At 41.8% G+C, this 18,160-nt stretch overlaps 1 protein-coding gene across 3 annotated transcripts in view; it reads right to left on the bottom strand.

The window, feature by feature from the left end:
• LOC124595989 (ATP-dependent DNA helicase PIF1) overlaps positions 1-18,160 on the bottom strand; it is a 104,352-nt gene that overhangs the window by 39,745 nt on the left and 46,447 nt on the right. For all 3 annotated transcript variants that reach the window (XM_047134934.1, XM_047134932.1, XM_047134933.1), the window contains exons 5-7: positions 15,584-15,718; positions 11,361-11,494; positions 158-405 (exon numbers count right to left, since the gene is read on the bottom strand). In XM_047134934.1, the coding sequence (XP_046990890.1) occupies positions 158-405; positions 11,361-11,494; positions 15,584-15,718 (517 nt within the window). The remainder of the gene's footprint in view (positions 1-157; positions 406-11,360; positions 11,495-15,583; positions 15,719-18,160) is intronic.

Raw genomic sequence — 18,160 nt, 5'->3', positions numbered from 1 at the left:
CATGTAGACAAGACGACTTTATGACAAATATTGAAGTAGCCTAATTCAACAATGGTTTTGTTTCTGACAATTTTAGTCATCCTCCAACCTTTCATAAATGAAATTAAGAATATATTCTGTTCAGAAAAGATGTGACATACACACTGAAGGCACGAACCTGCCGATCCGTACATTTTGCAAGATTTTAATGAATTCTGGATCTGCCTGGCGATGCACTTTATTAAGTTCAAAGCTTGTATGTATAACCTGGTCCCAGACAGCACTCTGGAAACAAAATTTTGCTTGACCAGGTTTTGCATCACGACAAACTGGTGGAAGTTGAAGAAAGTCACCACACAGGATAAGCTGTATTCCTCCAAATGGTCTCTCATTGTTCCTCACTATTCGGGCAACATATTCCAGTTTCTGTAACAGAAGAATTTTCATTACAAAAATGATAACCAAGTTATAAAATTTTTACTTTAAAAACATTTTTTCCATGCTCTTTAACACACTATGAAACAGCATGAGGGGGGGGGGGGGAGGGGGGGGGGAGATGATGGGAAAGGGGAGGTGAAGGAAGAGTGCACACAAGCTGTACATCAGTGGAGTTAAATTGGAGGCATGGGACAGAGGTGGAGGTGGCAGCGGTGGGAGGGTTGGGGCCATGTGGGTCCAAAGATAGTAGGATGTGTTTTAACTGAAATTTCCAGCTACATAATTCAAAGTAGCTGGTTTTGGAAGAAACAATCCACAAAGAATGAGTTATGGAACAACTCCTGATAAAATGACTGTTTTTATAGGTGGCCCTACCACTAGCAATACAGGATGTATCCACATTGGGACTCTAATAGCATGTGCTCAGTACATGCATACGGCATCTCTCACACCTTTGGCAAGGGAGTTGGAAGGTGGCATGGCATGAGGATGGATCATGTTGTTTCATAGGTAGCCTCTGTGGCAAAGTTACATATTTGAAGAGGTGGGCAGGCTACTGAAATGATGTTCCTTATTTCAGTGCACGGTGTCCCACTACTTTGTGCAAGGATAAGTATAAGGCCTCTGCAAATGAAGAGGTACATTCTCAACAATGGTTCCCCGATTGAGCAACAAGCTGCGCTCACATATCGATGTACAGTATTTAACAAAAGGCAGTTGTTAACAGCCTGCTGCCACAGTGACTAACAGGGACAGATCCCCAGGGATGGAATGTGTTTTCTGAAAACACCTATACAGTGGTGCAGATTAGGATCCCAGGTATCACAGTTTGCAGCCATTCACTCTGATGGATCCTCATTCGTGAATAATCAACAAAAAAGATTTTCAGAATTTCTTGCGATCCAAAAGTGCCTTGATAATAGCACTCATTTCAACATGGTGCCACAGTCTAGCAGTTAATTTAGTTGGCTGAAGTGTTAAAGGTCTTTGGTTCAAATCTCACTGACTGCTATCCAATTCTTTTTTTACATCTTTATTGAAACAACTGCAATCATTATTTTTATTCAAATAATTGGTTTAAAAACATATTTTTCTCATTTCTAATCCTTTGTTGTGTCATGTTCATTGTCATATTAATTCCAAATGAAAGAAGGATAAATAAGATCACATGGGTTGTAAAACAATTAGTAGCTTTGTCCCATCCAAAATATCTGGGAGTCACTTTGGATTATACTCTGACATACAAACAGCATTGTGAGAATGAAGATGGAAGACTGAAATAGTTTCCTTCACAAGCACGTTGGATCCTCAAGCACAAACCCTGAGAGCTATGGAAGTAACGAGTTACACTGCTCCAGAGTAAGTGTGTCAGTCTGTTACAAATCCATCCACGCAAACAAAGTTAACAAGGTGCTAAGTGAGATGTGTACGCTTATTACAGGTTGTTGCAACTTACACCACTTGTAAAGAATTTACCAACTTGCAGGCATAGCACGACAAGTATTTGCCAACGCATAGAGAAATCTGGTTCTTAAGGAAAACTATCCATTAAATGTACACTTTCCAGCATTCCTACGGTTTAGTTCCAGGTGGATTTTCCTCGAGACCATTTCAGTCTTGCAAACAGCAGCAGTTACAGCAAGAAAACAACTGTGATTTCTCAACTTCATAATAACTCTACATGGTCTCTCCCTTCGGAAACCCACCCACCTGGATATTAACTGAACTGGATCATGCAAGGTCACTCAGCAATTTTCATTCTGGAGTTGGAAGTTCCAGGCATAATCTCCAGAAATTGCAATTCCCTGTGGATACAACTACTGTGACTGGAGAAATACAGACCATGAAGTACCTACTGTATTGTCAATTTGCATCTTGCACAGATCTTCTGCTTGCAATTCTGGGAGCATATGAAGTCGCAAGACTTTTGTCAAAAGTGAAGCAGCATGATAATTCTTTGTTTCACTTGTTTTTAATGTTAGTTACCATGTTTGTATTTTGTTTCTCACTGAATAAAAAAATACTGTCGTTATTCCATCTTGGACTTTCCACTGCTTGAAAACAATTTCATCACATATGTTAACAACAAGTAGATCCTTCCCTTGAAATGTCATATTTAAGTTATTTAGAAGTCTCAAATAGGATCATCTGGCAAGTAGCAGTTGACCAGTGGCTGAGCTGTGGCTGCTTGTGCCCTATGCTTTATTGCAGGTCTTCTTGGAAACAATGGATTCTATGACATTTTGAGAAAGAGCACTTTTGTTTTAAAAGATAATAGCATATTATGTGGTTAGCAGCTCAGCCACGAACTTCCATAGATTTTTGATGTAAAAATAATTTCAGTAAAGTTTTCCACAACACAAAGGTTGATCCAAAGAGCACAAGGCATGGTCATAGAGTAGTCACAGGAGACTGGTCGCCAGATTGTGACAATGTACTTCCCTCCTTTGTACATCGGTAAAGTGAAGAGTAGTAGGCAATTTCCTACTATCTACCCCACTATGGCACAAAAAACCACAAACGGGTATTTAATGAAGCTGAATTGACCCTTACGCAGTTTGCCTTACAAATCACTGACAATGCAGTGTACAGTCACTCTCGGTATGCGTTTATTTTCCACAAGCGTTTTACCAGTACATTATATACATACATACATGAAATGGTAAGTGGAATTACAATATTAATGCAAGGAGAAATTGACTGAGAAAAGCTTAATCCTATAAGTGTCATGTTGTTAGGAACCTATACAGTGTTGAGGAAGGGATTGAATTGGTTAATGTGGCATCTTACTGCTGTCTGTCACTGAAAGTATTTTTGAATCCAAGTAGTCATTTTGTAGCCACTTGGTGATGAATTAATGAGTGACCAGAAAGTTACTGCACTTCTCTCACCATGAGTTTTATATTTTTTTTTCTTTTTTTTTTGTGGTTTTAGGGCGCACAACTTCAATGGTCATTAGCGCCCAGACTACGTTAGGAATGCACCACGAGACACAAGTTTAAAACAGCAACTAAAAGGGAAAATATGATAAAAGACGATTGACAGGCATAGGATTAAAAAAACCAGCATAATCAAATGTCCTTAGACAAGTTTGTCAAGTTGATAAAACCAAGAACGCGAGCAGCTGCTCCTGGGTCATCCACTAAAATGGCATCTAGAGTACATGGCAGGCCAAGATCAAGACGCAGTGTATTAAAATCCGGACAGGACGTTAAAATGTGGCGGACCGTCAGCAATTGCCCACATGGGCAGAATGGCGCCGGCGCAGCCGTCAGCAGATGGCGATGGCTGAACTGGCAGTGTCCAATTTGTAACCGGGCCAAAACGACCTCCTCCCGCCGAGAAGGGCGTGAGGAGGACGTCCAAGCCGCGAGAAGAGATTTCAAGGCCCGAAGCTTGTTGTCCGTAAGTGCAGCCCAGTCGGCATGCCACAGTGATAAAATGCACCGACAAATGACCCTGCTACAATCTGATGAAGGGACACAACAAGAAGCTGTCCGAGGCTGGAGGACCGCAGCCTTGGCCGCAGCATCTGCAGCTTCGTTCCCAGGGATACCGACATAGCCAGGAACCCACATAAAGCTAACCGGAGAACCGTCGTCCACCAGCTGCTGAAGAGAGCGTTGGATCCGGTGCACGAAAGGGTGAACCGGATACGGATCACTGAGGCTCTGGATGGCGCTCAGGGAATCGGAGCAGATGACATAAGCAGAATGTCTGTGGCGGCAGATGTAAAGAACAGCCTGGTAGAGGGCAAAGAGCTCAGCTGTGAAGACCGAACAATGGCCATGGAGCCGGTATTTGAAACTTTGTGCCATGACAATAAAAGAACACCCGACCCCGTCATTGGTCTTAGAGCCATCTGTATAAAAGAAGGTCATATTAATGAACTTCGAACGAAGTTCGACAAAACGAGAGTGGTATACCGAACCGGGGGTAACCTCCTTTGGGAGCGAGCTGAGGTCAAGGTGAACGCAAACCTGAGCCTGGAGCCAAGGTGGCGTGTGGCTCTCGCCCACTCTATAGGTTGCAGGGAGTGAAAAATCAAGGTGTTGAAGGAGGCGGCGAAAGCAAACTCCAGGGGGCAGCAGGGCAGAGACATACAACCCATATTGACGGTCGAGAGAGTCGTCAAAAAAGGAACGGTAAGACGGGTGGTCGGGCATTGACAGTAGCTGACAGGCATACCGACAAAGCAGTATATCGCGCCGGTAGGTGAGTGGCAATTCACCGGCTTCAGCATGAAGACTCTCGACGGGACTAGTATAAAACGCTCCGATCGCAAGACGTAAACCCCGATGTTGTATGGAGTTGAGGCGGCGTAAGATGGACGGCCGCGCAGAGGAGTATACGAAGCTCCCATAATCCAGCTTGGAGCGGATGATCAACCGATATAGGCGAAGTAGGACGGTTCGATCCGCTCCCCACGACATACCACTGAGAACACGGAGGACATTTAGAGAGCGGGTACAACGGGCAGCCAAATATGACACATGTGGAGACCAGCTAAGTTTCCTGTCAAATGTAAGACCTAAAAATTTTGTTGTCTCCATGAATGGGAGAGCAACGGGACCGAGTCGTAAGGACGGTGGGAGAAACTCTTTGTAGCGCCAGAAGTTAATACAGACCGTCTTCTCGGCAGGAAAACGGAAGCCATTGCCGACACTCCAGGAGTAAAGACGGTCAAGAGAACGCTGAAGACAGCGCTCCAGGAAACATGGACGCTGCGTGCTGCAATAGATGGTAAAATTGTCCACGAAAAGGGAGCCTGATACATCAGCTGGGAGGCAATCCATTATTGGATTGATCGCTATGGCGAAGAGAGCGACGCTCAAAACTGAGCCCTGTGGCACGCCATTCTCCTGGCGAAAGGTGTCTGACAGGACAGAACCCACACGTACCCTGAACTGGCGATCCATTAAAAAGGAACAAATAAAAAGAGGGAGGCGACCGCGAAGGCCCCATGTATGCATGGTGCAGAGAATGCCCGCCCTCCAACAGGTGTCATAAGCCTCCTCCAAATCAAAGAACACAGCCGCGGTCGGGCGCTTCCGCAAGAAGTTATTCATAATGAAGGTCGACAAGGTAACCAGATGGTCAACAGCAGAGCGGCGCCTACGAAATCCACATTGTACATTGGTAAGTAGGCGTCGAGATTCGAGCAGCCAAACAAAACGAGAGCTAACCATTCGCTCCATCACCTTACAGACACAGCTGGTAAGCGAGATGGGTTGATAACAGGAAGGCAAGTGCTTGTCCTTCCCCGGCTTAGGAATCGCTACAACAATAGACTCGCGCCAGCATGCGGGAACATGTCCCTCAATCCAGATGCGATTATAAGTACGGAGAAGAAAACCTTTAGCCGCAGGAGAAAGGTTCTTCAGCATCTGAATATGAATAGAATCAGGCCCTGGAGCGGAGGACCGTGACCGGGCAAATGCATTTTCGAGTTCCCGCATGGTGAATGGGGCATTGTAACATTCACAATTCGAAGAGCGGAAGTTAGGTGGCCTAGCCTCCTCTGCCTGTTTTCGGGGGAGGATGGCAGGGTGGTAATGTGCGGAGCTCAAAACCTCTGCGAAAAAGCGGCCGAAGGCATTGGAGACATCCTCAGGGGCCACAAGGACGTCATTCGCGACCGTCAAGCCAGAAACTGGTGAGTGGACCTTAGTGCCAGATAACCGGCGCAGGCTACCCCAGACAACAGAAGGAGTAAAACTGTTGAAGGTGCTTGTGAAAGCAGCCCAGCTGGCTTTCTTGCTTTCTTTAATAATACGACGACACTGCGCACGTAATCGTTTATAATTGATACAATTTGCCACTGTAGGATGGCGTTTAAAGGTGCGTAAAGCACGTCGACGAGCACGTAAAGCATCTCTACATGCTGCGGTCCACCAGGGGACCAGTACATGACGTGGAGAAGAAGTAGTGTGAGGGATGAAATATTCAGCAGCAGTGAGAATGACTTCCGTGAGGTGTGCGACCAGACTATCGCAGCTTGTGAAGGTTTGATCCTGAAAGGTCGCCCTGGAAGAGAAGAGCCCCCAGTCTGCTTTGGAGATGTTCCAACTAGTTGAGCACGGAGAGGGGGTATGATGCAGGAGATGGATAACACACGGGAAGTGGTTGCTCGAATATGTGTCAGAAAGTGCATACCACTCAAACCGGCGTGCAAGTTGGGTAGTACACATAGAGAGGTCTAAATGGGAATAGGTGTGAGATGTGTCCGAAAGAAAAGTAGGGGTGCCAGTATTGAGGCAGACAAGATTGAGCTGGTTGAAAAGGTCTGCTAACAGGGAGCCCCTCGGGCAGGATGCTGGAGAGCCCCAAAGGGGATGGTGGGCATTGAAGTCTCCAGTTAACTACATAAATGGTGCAGGTAGCTGAGCAATAATTTGCATCATGTCTTGGCTGCCCTGGTAACGGCAGACGACGATGGAGTGTAAACGGTACAAATGGAAAATGTGAAAGTGGGGAGAGTAATTCGGACGGCAACTGCCTGCAGGCCGGTGTGCAATGTGATGGGATCGTAGTAAATATCATCCCGGACCAGCAACATTACCCCTCCGTGAGCCGGAATACCTACCACAGGGGGTAGGTCAAAACGCACAGAGGTGTAGTGTGCCAAGGCAATTTGATCGCATGGGCATAGCTTCGTTTCCTGAAGTGGACGGTGCAAGTGGAGCAGCAACTTAAAGTCCTCTCGGTTGGAGCGAATGCTGCGAATATTCCAGTGAATAAGTGCCATCATGAGAAGAAAAGGAAGATGAAAGAAGGGGTCACCTCGAAGGCCGCTGAGGGCCTGGCTTCGAGCGAGCACTGCCGCCGCTATCAGTAGGCGGACAGTCATCGTCCATTGGTTCTATAGGTTCATCGGCCATCTTGTTAAGATGGCCGGGAGGGGGAGCTTCCTCTGGAGGTGAACGGCCAGATGTTCGGCTACCAGCGCTGCGGCCAGGCGAAACGGATGATGGCCTGGGGCGGCAACCGCTGGGTGGCGCAGGAGAAGAAATGCGCCGTGCCGGAGAAGGAGAACTGTGCTTCCTATGAGCCTTCTTGGAAGGTCGTTTAGCGGAAGTACTGGTCGATGGCTGGGAGTTCGAGGTACGTAGGAAGTCTGCACGGGACAGTTCCTTCTTGAAGGCCCGTGCATCTGACTTCCGGGTCTTCGTCTTGGCAGAACCTGATGAAGGTGCTTGTGTCTGAGGGGTGACGGGAGGAAGAGGAGATGTCGACCACGCGATCTTAGCACTGGCCGAACGGACGACATGGTGCTGAAGGTCAGATCGCATGTCTGCGTCGCCACCTACCTGGTAGTCCGAGGAGAGGCGAGGACAGTACTGTATTTCCCCGCTGGGAGCAGCGTGGGCTCCTACTAGCAAATAGCTTGTGAGCAGCCGAGGTGGACACTTTCTCTTTGACCCGAATTTCTTGGATACAGCGTTCTTCCTTGTAGATGGGATGCTGCATGGTCACCCTGACAGTTCACACGAGGAGACGGAGGTGGACAGTGACCCTCATGGGCATCCCTGCCACAAGTGACACATTTAGCCGCATTGGAACCAGACTGGCGAGTGTGATTAAAACGCTGACACTGGTAGCAGCGTGTAGGTGTCGGGACATAGGGGTGAACAGAAATAACCTCGTAGCCCGCTTTGATGCGCGACGGCAGCTGAACACTATCAAAGGTCAAGAAAAGTGTCTGGGTCGGTACAAGGTACAAGGCGAAGGAGGCAAGGCGAAGGAGGCAAGGCGAAGGAGGCAAGGCGAAGGAGGCAAGGCGAAGGAGGCAAGGCGTAAGTAAGACAAGGCAAGGAGTAAGTAAGACAAGGCAAGGAGTAAGTAAGACAAGGGAAGGAGTAAGTAAGACAAGGGAAGGAGTAAGTAAGACAAGGGAAGGAGTAAGTAAGACAAGGGAAGGAGTAAGTAAGACAAGGGAAGGAGTAAGTAAGACAAGGGAAGGAGTAAGTAAGACAAGGGAAGGAGTAAGTAAGACAAGGGAAGGAGTAAGTAAGACAAGGGAAGGAGTAAGTAAGACAGTGAGATGGAGAAGAACAAAGAAAGGAACCAACCAAAGGAAGGAAGAAACGAGAAGAAGTGAAAAACCAAAATGACCGCAAATATAGGTCGTGGAACCTTCCGTCTCCGGACGCAGGCGCTAACTACCCCCTTGAGTGGGAGGGACTCCTTTTAGTCGCTTCTTACGACAGGCAGGAATACCTCAGGCCTATTCTAACCCCCGGACCCGCAGGGGGGATGAGCTTTATTACTGGTGGATTGTATAAATTTTTTTCATTCAGTAATTGCTGGCACTTTCTAAGTGGTCTGCACTGGATGGAGCCAAAACCACACCTCCAGTGTCTTGCAAGGTGGGTGTCAATATGTCTGATGGAACAGGACTGATCATGTTCAAAACTAGAACAGTAATCTGCTGCAGTGCATTACTTATGTTGAAATAGCCAAAGTTCCCTAACACCTATGTGACCTACTTATGTTACAGGGAGAGCCAATTTAAGCCTCTGGGCCTTTACAGATATAGTGTGAGCTGAGACTGGTAATGTATTTAATACATCTCATGCTACAAAAGGTATTCCAGCCCTTGGTAGTGGAGACAATGATATTAACATTGTCAAATACATTTTGACACCATATTACACTTGGCACAAGCTCTTCAGTGTAGTTAATAGCTGTGGACTTTTTGTTACACACTTAACAACTGCAAATACATTTGCACTCAGTAAACTGAAAATAGCTCCTCTATATAAACACAAGCTCACTGAAGTTATTTTATCTGCTCACATGAGAGAACGGAACAGCTAACATTGGGTTGGTATAGTCAGACTGCAAAGTGAAAAGTTAGCAGCACTCACCATGGAAGGTAGTTGCCTTTCCTGGAAGAACACTGCAGTGATAGTGAAGGATGACTAAGAATCAGTTTCCCCTCTAGCAGTGTAGAACAGTGTGTAGAGATTTACTTAGATTCTGTTCATGTGTGTTTCTTGCATTAGTATTATTAATAACTCCACACTGTCTTCTAAGTAGTGTTAAAATACTTTGTGGAAAATAAACAGCTTTGGGAATGTCTGCACACAACATCATCAGTGATTCATAAGGTGAGCTGTGAAAGGGTTGGTGTTACTTTATGAAACATCCTGTAGTTGCTTTTTGTTATGTAGTGGGGTAGAGAGATCGGATACTTGCCTCCTTGCTTTTCAGTTAGAAGATCTGTGATGGAGGAAGTGCATGAGCATAATCCAGTGACCTACTCCCTTACTAGAGATGTCCTGCACTTCGAAGTGGTGTATGCATTTAATATTTGATCTTAATCTACTTCATTTAACAAAAAGAAATCAATCTTATACGATTAAAACACTATTTTTAATAACCAGCAATTTTCCATCCCCTGCAATACAACAGGAACTAATATTTATTCCAAGAGAATTGATGAATAGCATCTTTTTGTAGGTAATGTAACAGATTTACTTTTATACTTTGAAATATTTTTTATTTTTGCTGCAAGCTGTGGTTTTTGAGACAATCAAGAAAAACAAAGTAATTTTAAGCAGTCCCCCCCCCCCACACACACACCCACACACAAACACACCCAAGTCTGGATTTTTAGAATGAAGTGCATTTCACTCATCCCACTGCATCATACAAAAATTTATGACTACACAAATTTTTTCGACTACTTTGCCTTTGTTGACTGGAAAATACTGTTTATGTATGAATTATACATACTGATCTGCGTAACTTAGCTTTGACACTGTGATGAAGCAAGCTGGGATATTTTTACTTCCCCTCTTGTTTTGCCGTCTGCCTATTTAAACTCGTTTTTCATTTTGACTAATTACTATTAACATATGTGAGATTAATCTGCATGTTCATAAAAGAGGAAGATTGGCCCTCAGTTTTAAAGAATTTAACACTAGATCTAATTTTGTGCTTAGTTTTATGTATGAAATTGATTTTTTACTTTATTTTGACTATTACTAGTTAGTGTCTTTTGTTATAGGGTGAAATCAGTAATTGTTTTGTAACTTAAATTCTATTGCTGACGTGTAAACAAATATAAATTCTGTACTAATTACAAACATTCGGAAGACGAAATACTAGTAATCTTAAAGTATCTATTTGGCTCTATTCGAAAATATGTTAGCAAAGTCAGCCCTTAGTTAATTACAAAGGAATTAACAGTTTTGTTTATGTAACTATATATGTTAATTTCATGATTTAAACAAATAATTTGGCTTAACTCTTGTAGTAGAAGAAACTGTTAAAAAGATGCAATTTTTCGATGTATTCAGTTAATTTAATGAGTTAAATTTCTATATATTTAACTTCGAACAATGTGTAGTTTTGGCCCTTATTATTGTGAGGATATATAAGGGCCTGAGTTTTGGTCAAGGCCAAGTTTCAGACGTGAAATCTGTGTAGGTTAGAACAACAACAATGCTTCCACTTAACAGTGGAATAAGTGTTAAACAATCACGCCGTGTGTAAAAACAATGACAGTGTCTGCTCCATACGTACCTTTCTATGCTTCAAGAACTGTGAACTTTGTGGTTAGGTTTTTACTGCTCGTAGATGTTCAATAGTAAACTATTGCAGCAGTATGTGGATGTTTGCCTGCAACCTATTAATGAGGCTTATTGAAAGTTAAACAATAGTGCAATGGCCAAATAACTGAATTACTGGAGGGGTTGTGAAAAGTGAAAGTAAAAGACTGTAAAATGCAAATGTGCATCAGTCGGCTACATCATTTAAAGTAGTCCGTGTTTGACTTCCACACCCCATTTTTCATCCAGTATAGCAACGCAGTATTTCAACAATGAAGACAACAAACGAAGAAATTAAAGTATGCAAACTGGTACAACTTCCATACCTAACTGCAAATTCAAAGAATTCTGATAGTTTAAAAATGTATTCCTTTTTTGCAGTACCTCAAAAAATTCTCCTTCAACCATAGAAATTTCATCTATTATTAGATGACGACATTTTCTCCACATCTGCTGAACCTGTGGGCGAGTAGCCAATTCAATACAGCGTTCTTTGGAAGCCTGACCACTTCCTATTCCTTAAAGAAAAAAGAAAAAAAAACGTTAGTCTGCTGCACTATCTCAATGTGTAATTCTTTAATAAGCAGCAATTGTTCAATTATTAAACAAATACCAAATTATTATTAATGGTAAAACTTACGTAATAGAGAACTGATTTATTATGGAGATGCGCAGCAAGACAGGTTACACTGTGGTAGTGACATTACTAACAGACAAATTTGGAAACATCTGCCATATCTGTCAATTTTTTTGAATTACAACTGAGCAACAACAGAAAAAAAATGTACTTGTCAACTGAAACAAGCATTAGTTAAGCCAACAGCGGAACTACTACTAGCATTGATGCCTAAGTAAAAAATGGAAAGAAAATTAGACTAACAGAAAAGTTATTAGGACAGAAACGAAGTCAAAGTGTCTCACATCAATTGAAAAGAGGTGGATAGGCCATGAAGGGGCAGGTCGGCAAAATTCAACAATGCTTAATTTTTAACATACAAAATGTTACACAGTTAGCTCTACACAAATTAAAAAAGAGCCATCATATTTATGAACTCAAGGCAACTATTTACTATCACAAGAATTTATTATATTAAAACTGTGTTTTAATTTTTCTTGTAATATAAGAAACACATTGCATACCATCTACATTTCCGGAAAAAAAAAAACTAACTTCATGTAGAATCTTATTGACTGTAATGTGTAATTTAGATTAAATGCAAAATTTTATAACTCTTCAATAATTTCGCTGAAGGTTGTATACCTGGAAGAATCCTGGAGATACTAAAAGATATCAGATAGATTATATAATGGTAAGACAGAGATTTAGGAACCAGGTTTTAAATTGTAAGACATTTCCAGGGGCAGATGTGGATTCTGACCACAATCTATTGGTAATGAACTGCAGATTGAAACTGAAGAAACTGCAAAAAGGTGGGAATTTAAGGAGATGGGACCTGGATAAACTGAAAGAACCAGAGGTTGTACGGAGTTTCAGGGAGAGCATAAGGGAACAATTGACAGGAATGGGGGAAAGAAATACAGTAGAAGAAGAATGGGTAGCTCTGAGGGATGAAGTAGTGAAGGCAGAAGATGATCAAGTAGGTAAAAAGACGAGGGCTAATAGAAATCCTTGGGTAACAGAAGAAATATTGAATTTAATTGATGAAAGGAGAAAATATAAAAATGCAGTAAATGAAGCAGGCAAAAAGGAATACAAACGTCTCAAAAATGATATCGACAGGAAGTGCAAAATGGCTAAGCAGGGATGGCTGGAGGACAAATGTAAGGATGTAGAGGCTTGTCTCACTAGGGGTAAGATAGATACTGCCTACAGGAAAATTAAAGAGACCTTTGGAGAGAAGAGAACCACTTGTATGAATATCAGGAGCTCAGATGGCAACCCAGTTCTAAGCAAAGAAGGGAAGGTAGAAAGGTGGAAGGAGTATATAGGGGGTTTATGCAAGGGTGATGTACTTGAGGACAATATTATGGAAATGGAAGAGGATGTAGATGAAGACAAAATGGGAGATAAGATACTGCGTGAAGAGTTTGACAGAGCACTGAAAGACCTGAGTCGAAACAAGGCCCCGGGAGTAGACAACATTCCATTAGAACTACTGATGGCCTCGGGAGAGCCAGTCCTGACAAAACTCTACCATCTGGTGAGCACGATGTATGAGACAGACGAAATACCCTCAGACTTCAAGAAGAATATAATAATTCCAATCCCAAAGAAAGCAGGTGTTGACAAATGTGAAAATTACCGAACTATCAGTTTAATAAGTCACAGCTGCAAAATACTAATGTGAATTCTTTACAGACGAATGGAAAAACTGGTAGAAGCGGACCTCGGGGAAGATCAGTTTGGATTCCGTAGAAATGTTGGAACACGTGAGGCAATACTAACCTTACGACTTATCTTAGAAGAAAGATTAAGAAAAGGCAAACCCACGTTTCTAGCATTTGTAGACTTAGAGAAAGCTTTTGACAACGTTAACTGGAATACTCTCTTTCAAATTCTGAAGGTGGCAGGGGTAAAATACAGGGAGCGAAAGGCTATTTACAATTTGTACAGAAACCAGATGGCAGTTATAAGAGTCGAGGGGCATGAAAGGGAAGCAGTGGTTGGGAAAGGAGTGAGACAGGGTTGTAGCCTCTCCCCGATGTTATTCAATCTGTATATTGAGCAAGCAGTAAAGGAAACAAAAGAAAAATTCGGAGTAGGTATTAAAATTCATGGAGAAGAAGTAAAAACTTTGAGGTTCGCCGATGACATTGTAATTCTGTCAGAGACAGCAAAGGACTTGGAAGAGCAGTTGAACGGAATGGAAAGTGTCTTGAAAGGAGGATATAAGATGAACATCAACAAAAGCAAAACGAGGATAATGGAATGTAGTCAAATTAAGTCGGGTGATGCTGAGGGAATTAAGATTAGGAAATGAGACACTTAGAGTAGTAAAGGAGTTTTGCTATTTAGGGAGTAAAATAACGGATGATGGTCGAAGCAGAGAGGATATAAAATGTAGACTGGCAATGGCAAGGAAAGCGTTTCTGAAGAAGAGAAACTTGTTAACATCGAGTATAGATTTAAGTGTCAGGAAGTCGTTTCTGTAAGTATTTGCATGGAGTGTAGCCATGTATGGAAGTGAAACATGGACGATAACTAGTTTGGACAAGAAGAGAATAGAAGCTTTCGAAATGTGGTGCTACAGAAGAATGCTGAAGATAAGGTGGGTAGATCACGTAACTAATGAGGAGGTATTGAGTAGGATTGGGGAGAAGAGGAGTTTGTGGCACAACTTGACTAGAAGAAGGGATCGGTTGGTAGGACATGTTTTGAGGCATCGAGGGATCACAAATTTAGCATTGGAGGGCACTGTGGAGGGTAAAAATCGTAGAGGGAGACCAAGAGATGAATACACTAAGCAGATTCAGAAGGATGTAGGTTGCAGTAGGTACTGGGAGATGAAGGAGCTTGCACAGGATAGAGTAGCATGGAGAGCTGCATCAAACCAGTCTCAGGACTGAAGACAACAACAACAACAACAACAACAACAACATTTCTCTACTAAATTATTTCTTAATTTTGACCAAACAAGCCTGCAGATGGAGAAATTCTCTTAATGCATGCAGTGTTGGCAAGGCAAGAACTGAGGCACTAATTAGGTAGTAGTAGGAAAGGGTTAGCGTTTTGAGTATATTAATCATGGGAATTTAAATTGAAATATTTGCCAATTCAAAAGAAATCCCTAGGAACCCAATTTTACCCAGTATTTTCCTTAATAGCTTGGTTTTTCTCAACCCTGTCTCCATCATCATACAAGGTGATCATGTGGAGCCAGTGTAATAATTATATACTTCTCACATAAGCTACAAAATATCAATGACCATTCTGCTGAAGCTCATTTTCTGCTTATGGTAGCTTACTACTAAACTGGACTAGAATAGTACCTCTATGTTGAAAAAGGCAGCAATATTATTGACAACGTATTGCAAAGAATGCTTCTTTTCATATTGGTAGGAAACATAGCGAGATACAGGACATAGGGGCTGGGAGTAAAATCTTATCAGAATGAGACGAAATGGGATGAATAGAGAGCAAGCTGCATTTCAATTTAGGGTGTAACTTCTGAGAACCATAGTGCTTGTGGAGAATGAGTTGATGCATTTTGGGTCAAGACTGTTGAATGAAGACATTGCATGCAAGAACACACATACCACATATTTTTATGCAACTACAGTATGCTTATTGGATGTTTCATACAAAACTGCACGCGTCTTCAAATAATGGTCTGACTTGTTTGCACAAACAGATGTAACAATAAACTCACATTTTATCAGTAACAGAAAATGCTACTGTATCAAAACTTAACAAGTGTTATTTATTCCAGAAAAGAATTTTTAAGCGAGGTTGGATGAAAAATTGTGCACTTTCCAAAGGTTATGAATACACCATGCTTAACAAGTGTTCTACATACAGCAAACAGTTTATGATGATCAATACCACAATGAACAATAGGAAAAGAGAAGAATGAAAGAAAAATAGTCACAAAAAACAGTACACTAAAGCGAAGTCTGAATAATGTACTACTTTTACAATACTTCACCTGCAAATGAGTGCAATGTTACACCACCTATCTGACAGGCTGCCACACCTGTGCTAGCTGTGGCTACTGTAACATCTGGAGGTAATGCTCCTAGAATTCGCTGAAGTAGGTAGGACTTACCAGTACCAGCACTACCTGAAATTTATGGACATATGTTGCAGCAACTGGTTTTGGTGTACATGATAATTTCAATACTACACTCCAACTACATTATAATCAGCAATCTGTGGTACTAGTGATAAATCAGTAAGTATTTGGTCACAAACTGGCAAAGACATTTAAATTAACACACACTGAGCCAGCATTCATTCCATTATGTATTTTACCAAAACAAATACCCACCTTTAGTCCATTCAATCTGAATGTTCACAGAGTAACACTTTTAATTATTAAACAACAGGGATTTACAGGAATAATGCAAAAAACTGAAAGGCGTATCAGCTCTTGAAGTGTGGGTTAATAAGTTACTGATATACCTATCATTTACACAAAATACTGACACTCTGGCATCAAGTAATTTGAAACAGCGGAAGCTAATGATCAGTTTAAATAGACAGCCACAGGGCAAAAGTTTAACAGGAGTGTTCATCATTCACAAAATAAAATGAAAAGTGATTATTGACTCTGAAACTTACTGACATAGTAAGCTCATTTTTCAAACAGAATGTCTGGCAACATAAAAATTAGATGCATTCACAATCATTAATTTAACATGACCAAAGGTCAACATGTGATAAATATAATTTCATAATTTCAACATCTTTTTCATTACTTTATTCTCTTATTTGTGATGTTTACAAAGGGTAAGACCATGACATAATATTTTATATGGGGGAGTGAAATCAGAGTTAGGAGAAAAGGAGCTAGGACCATTAAACACAAAAGAGAAATAATTACAACACAGTGATATGGTAATTTGAGAGAGTAAATGTTTCACAACAGTGATACCTGCATTCCAGTTTCCAGAAATTTCATGAACAATTCAACAAAACATTCAAGGTGTAATACATGTAGTACAAAAACTGGGCCCACATCACATATTTCAACAATGGAAGTAATTACACAGACACACAGAGGAAAGTATGTACTTGGAATAAACATCTTGTCTGGCCCAAACAGCCAGAGGTAGTGGACGTGTGTGTGTGTCAGGTGAGCTAGCTTGCTTGCATATGTGTGTGTGTGTGTGTGTGTGTGTGTGTGTGTGTGTGTGTGTGTGTGTGTGTGTGTTTCTTTTTTGATGTAGGCTTTGGCTGAAAGCTTAATGCGCAACAGTCTCTTCATTGTGGCAGCCTGCAATTCAATGAGTCATCTTGACGGTGACTAGCAATCTACCCTTTCTGTAATTGTCAATAAACATCTATGTTATTCTAGTTCACAGCATATACTGATGATCTTCAAAGTCTGCTTTAACTGCCAGGAAGCGTGTTAGCACCTCTTCTGTCCTCAGACGTAACCAACTGCAGCATTGAGCATCTTTTCCTTACAAAGATTTTACAATGGTGTAGAGTGTGGAGATGTTATACAGACGTGAACTGCAATAGAAAAAACTCCTGAACCTTGAAGTATTACTCACAGGGGGATCTGTTTACATATGTTGAAATGTTAGTCATGTCCAAAAATCAAAGAGAATCAAACTGGTGAGGGGAAGTTCATACAGTCCCCTCATCAGCAAACTAAACTGGTAAATTTGCCATGCTGGTAGCCCCATCGTGTTTACACTTCAGAAGCATGGAAATAATGTTCACTCAAGTACTCTTGCAAGTGTAGTGCTGTCACATTCTACACCTCTTTAGGCGTCACTGAAGAAATGGCGTGTTTAGAACAACAACACAAACAGCACATACAGCGTATTTCACCTTTGCAGCTCAGGACACTTTGCTGGCAGTATCCATAAAACTACTTTCCCCAGTGATGTCACTATTTTCCTCAGCAGTGGCTGTTGACTGATCATCTGCTGTTTCAGTAGCGGACGGTAATGTCACCTTTTTGTTAGACTCTATGCCAATCAATTTTGTTCTATTTTCAGTTTCCTTGTCCATCACAGAATCTCTCCCCCCATTAGTAACCACACAATTTTTTGGTGAGGCACATAGCCTTTAAAGTCTTCTAATGTTACAACAGTAAATACTAAAATCAAAGCAATTAAATCAGAATGATTGCATAGTGTAGGGTTTAGCGTATTTGGCTAGTATCGCCCAAGTCCCAGGATCAATTTCCAAAAACCACTTCAAATTTTTCATGGTGGAAAGATCTGGCAGAGATTCCATTCAAGCTTATGAGGGCAACCACAGCAGCATTACAATGAAAGGTTTACACCAGCAAAGTGGCACACACGCTTCATTTATAAGTACTAAAAACATCAGCTGCTACTTCTTCAGGTTAGAGGGTGAGATGTTTAATGCGTTACAACTACAGATCTTATGCTTCACAAGACTCCTTATCATATGGTGGCAGTACATAGGGAACAATTTGCTTGCAGATTTTTGTCAGCGGAATAAAGGAGAATGAGGTTAGGGTTCCTTAATGTCAAAAATCTGCCTTTCCTTGTCTCTACTTTTTTTCTGTCCATTTCTACAT

Source organism: Schistocerca americana, chromosome 2 (genome assembly GCF_021461395.2).
Source record: "Schistocerca americana isolate TAMUIC-IGC-003095 chromosome 2, iqSchAmer2.1, whole genome shotgun sequence".
NCBI classification, from domain to species: Eukaryota; Metazoa; Arthropoda; class Insecta; order Orthoptera; family Acrididae; genus Schistocerca; species Schistocerca americana.
This window is presented reverse-complemented; position numbering and strand designations above follow the sequence as displayed.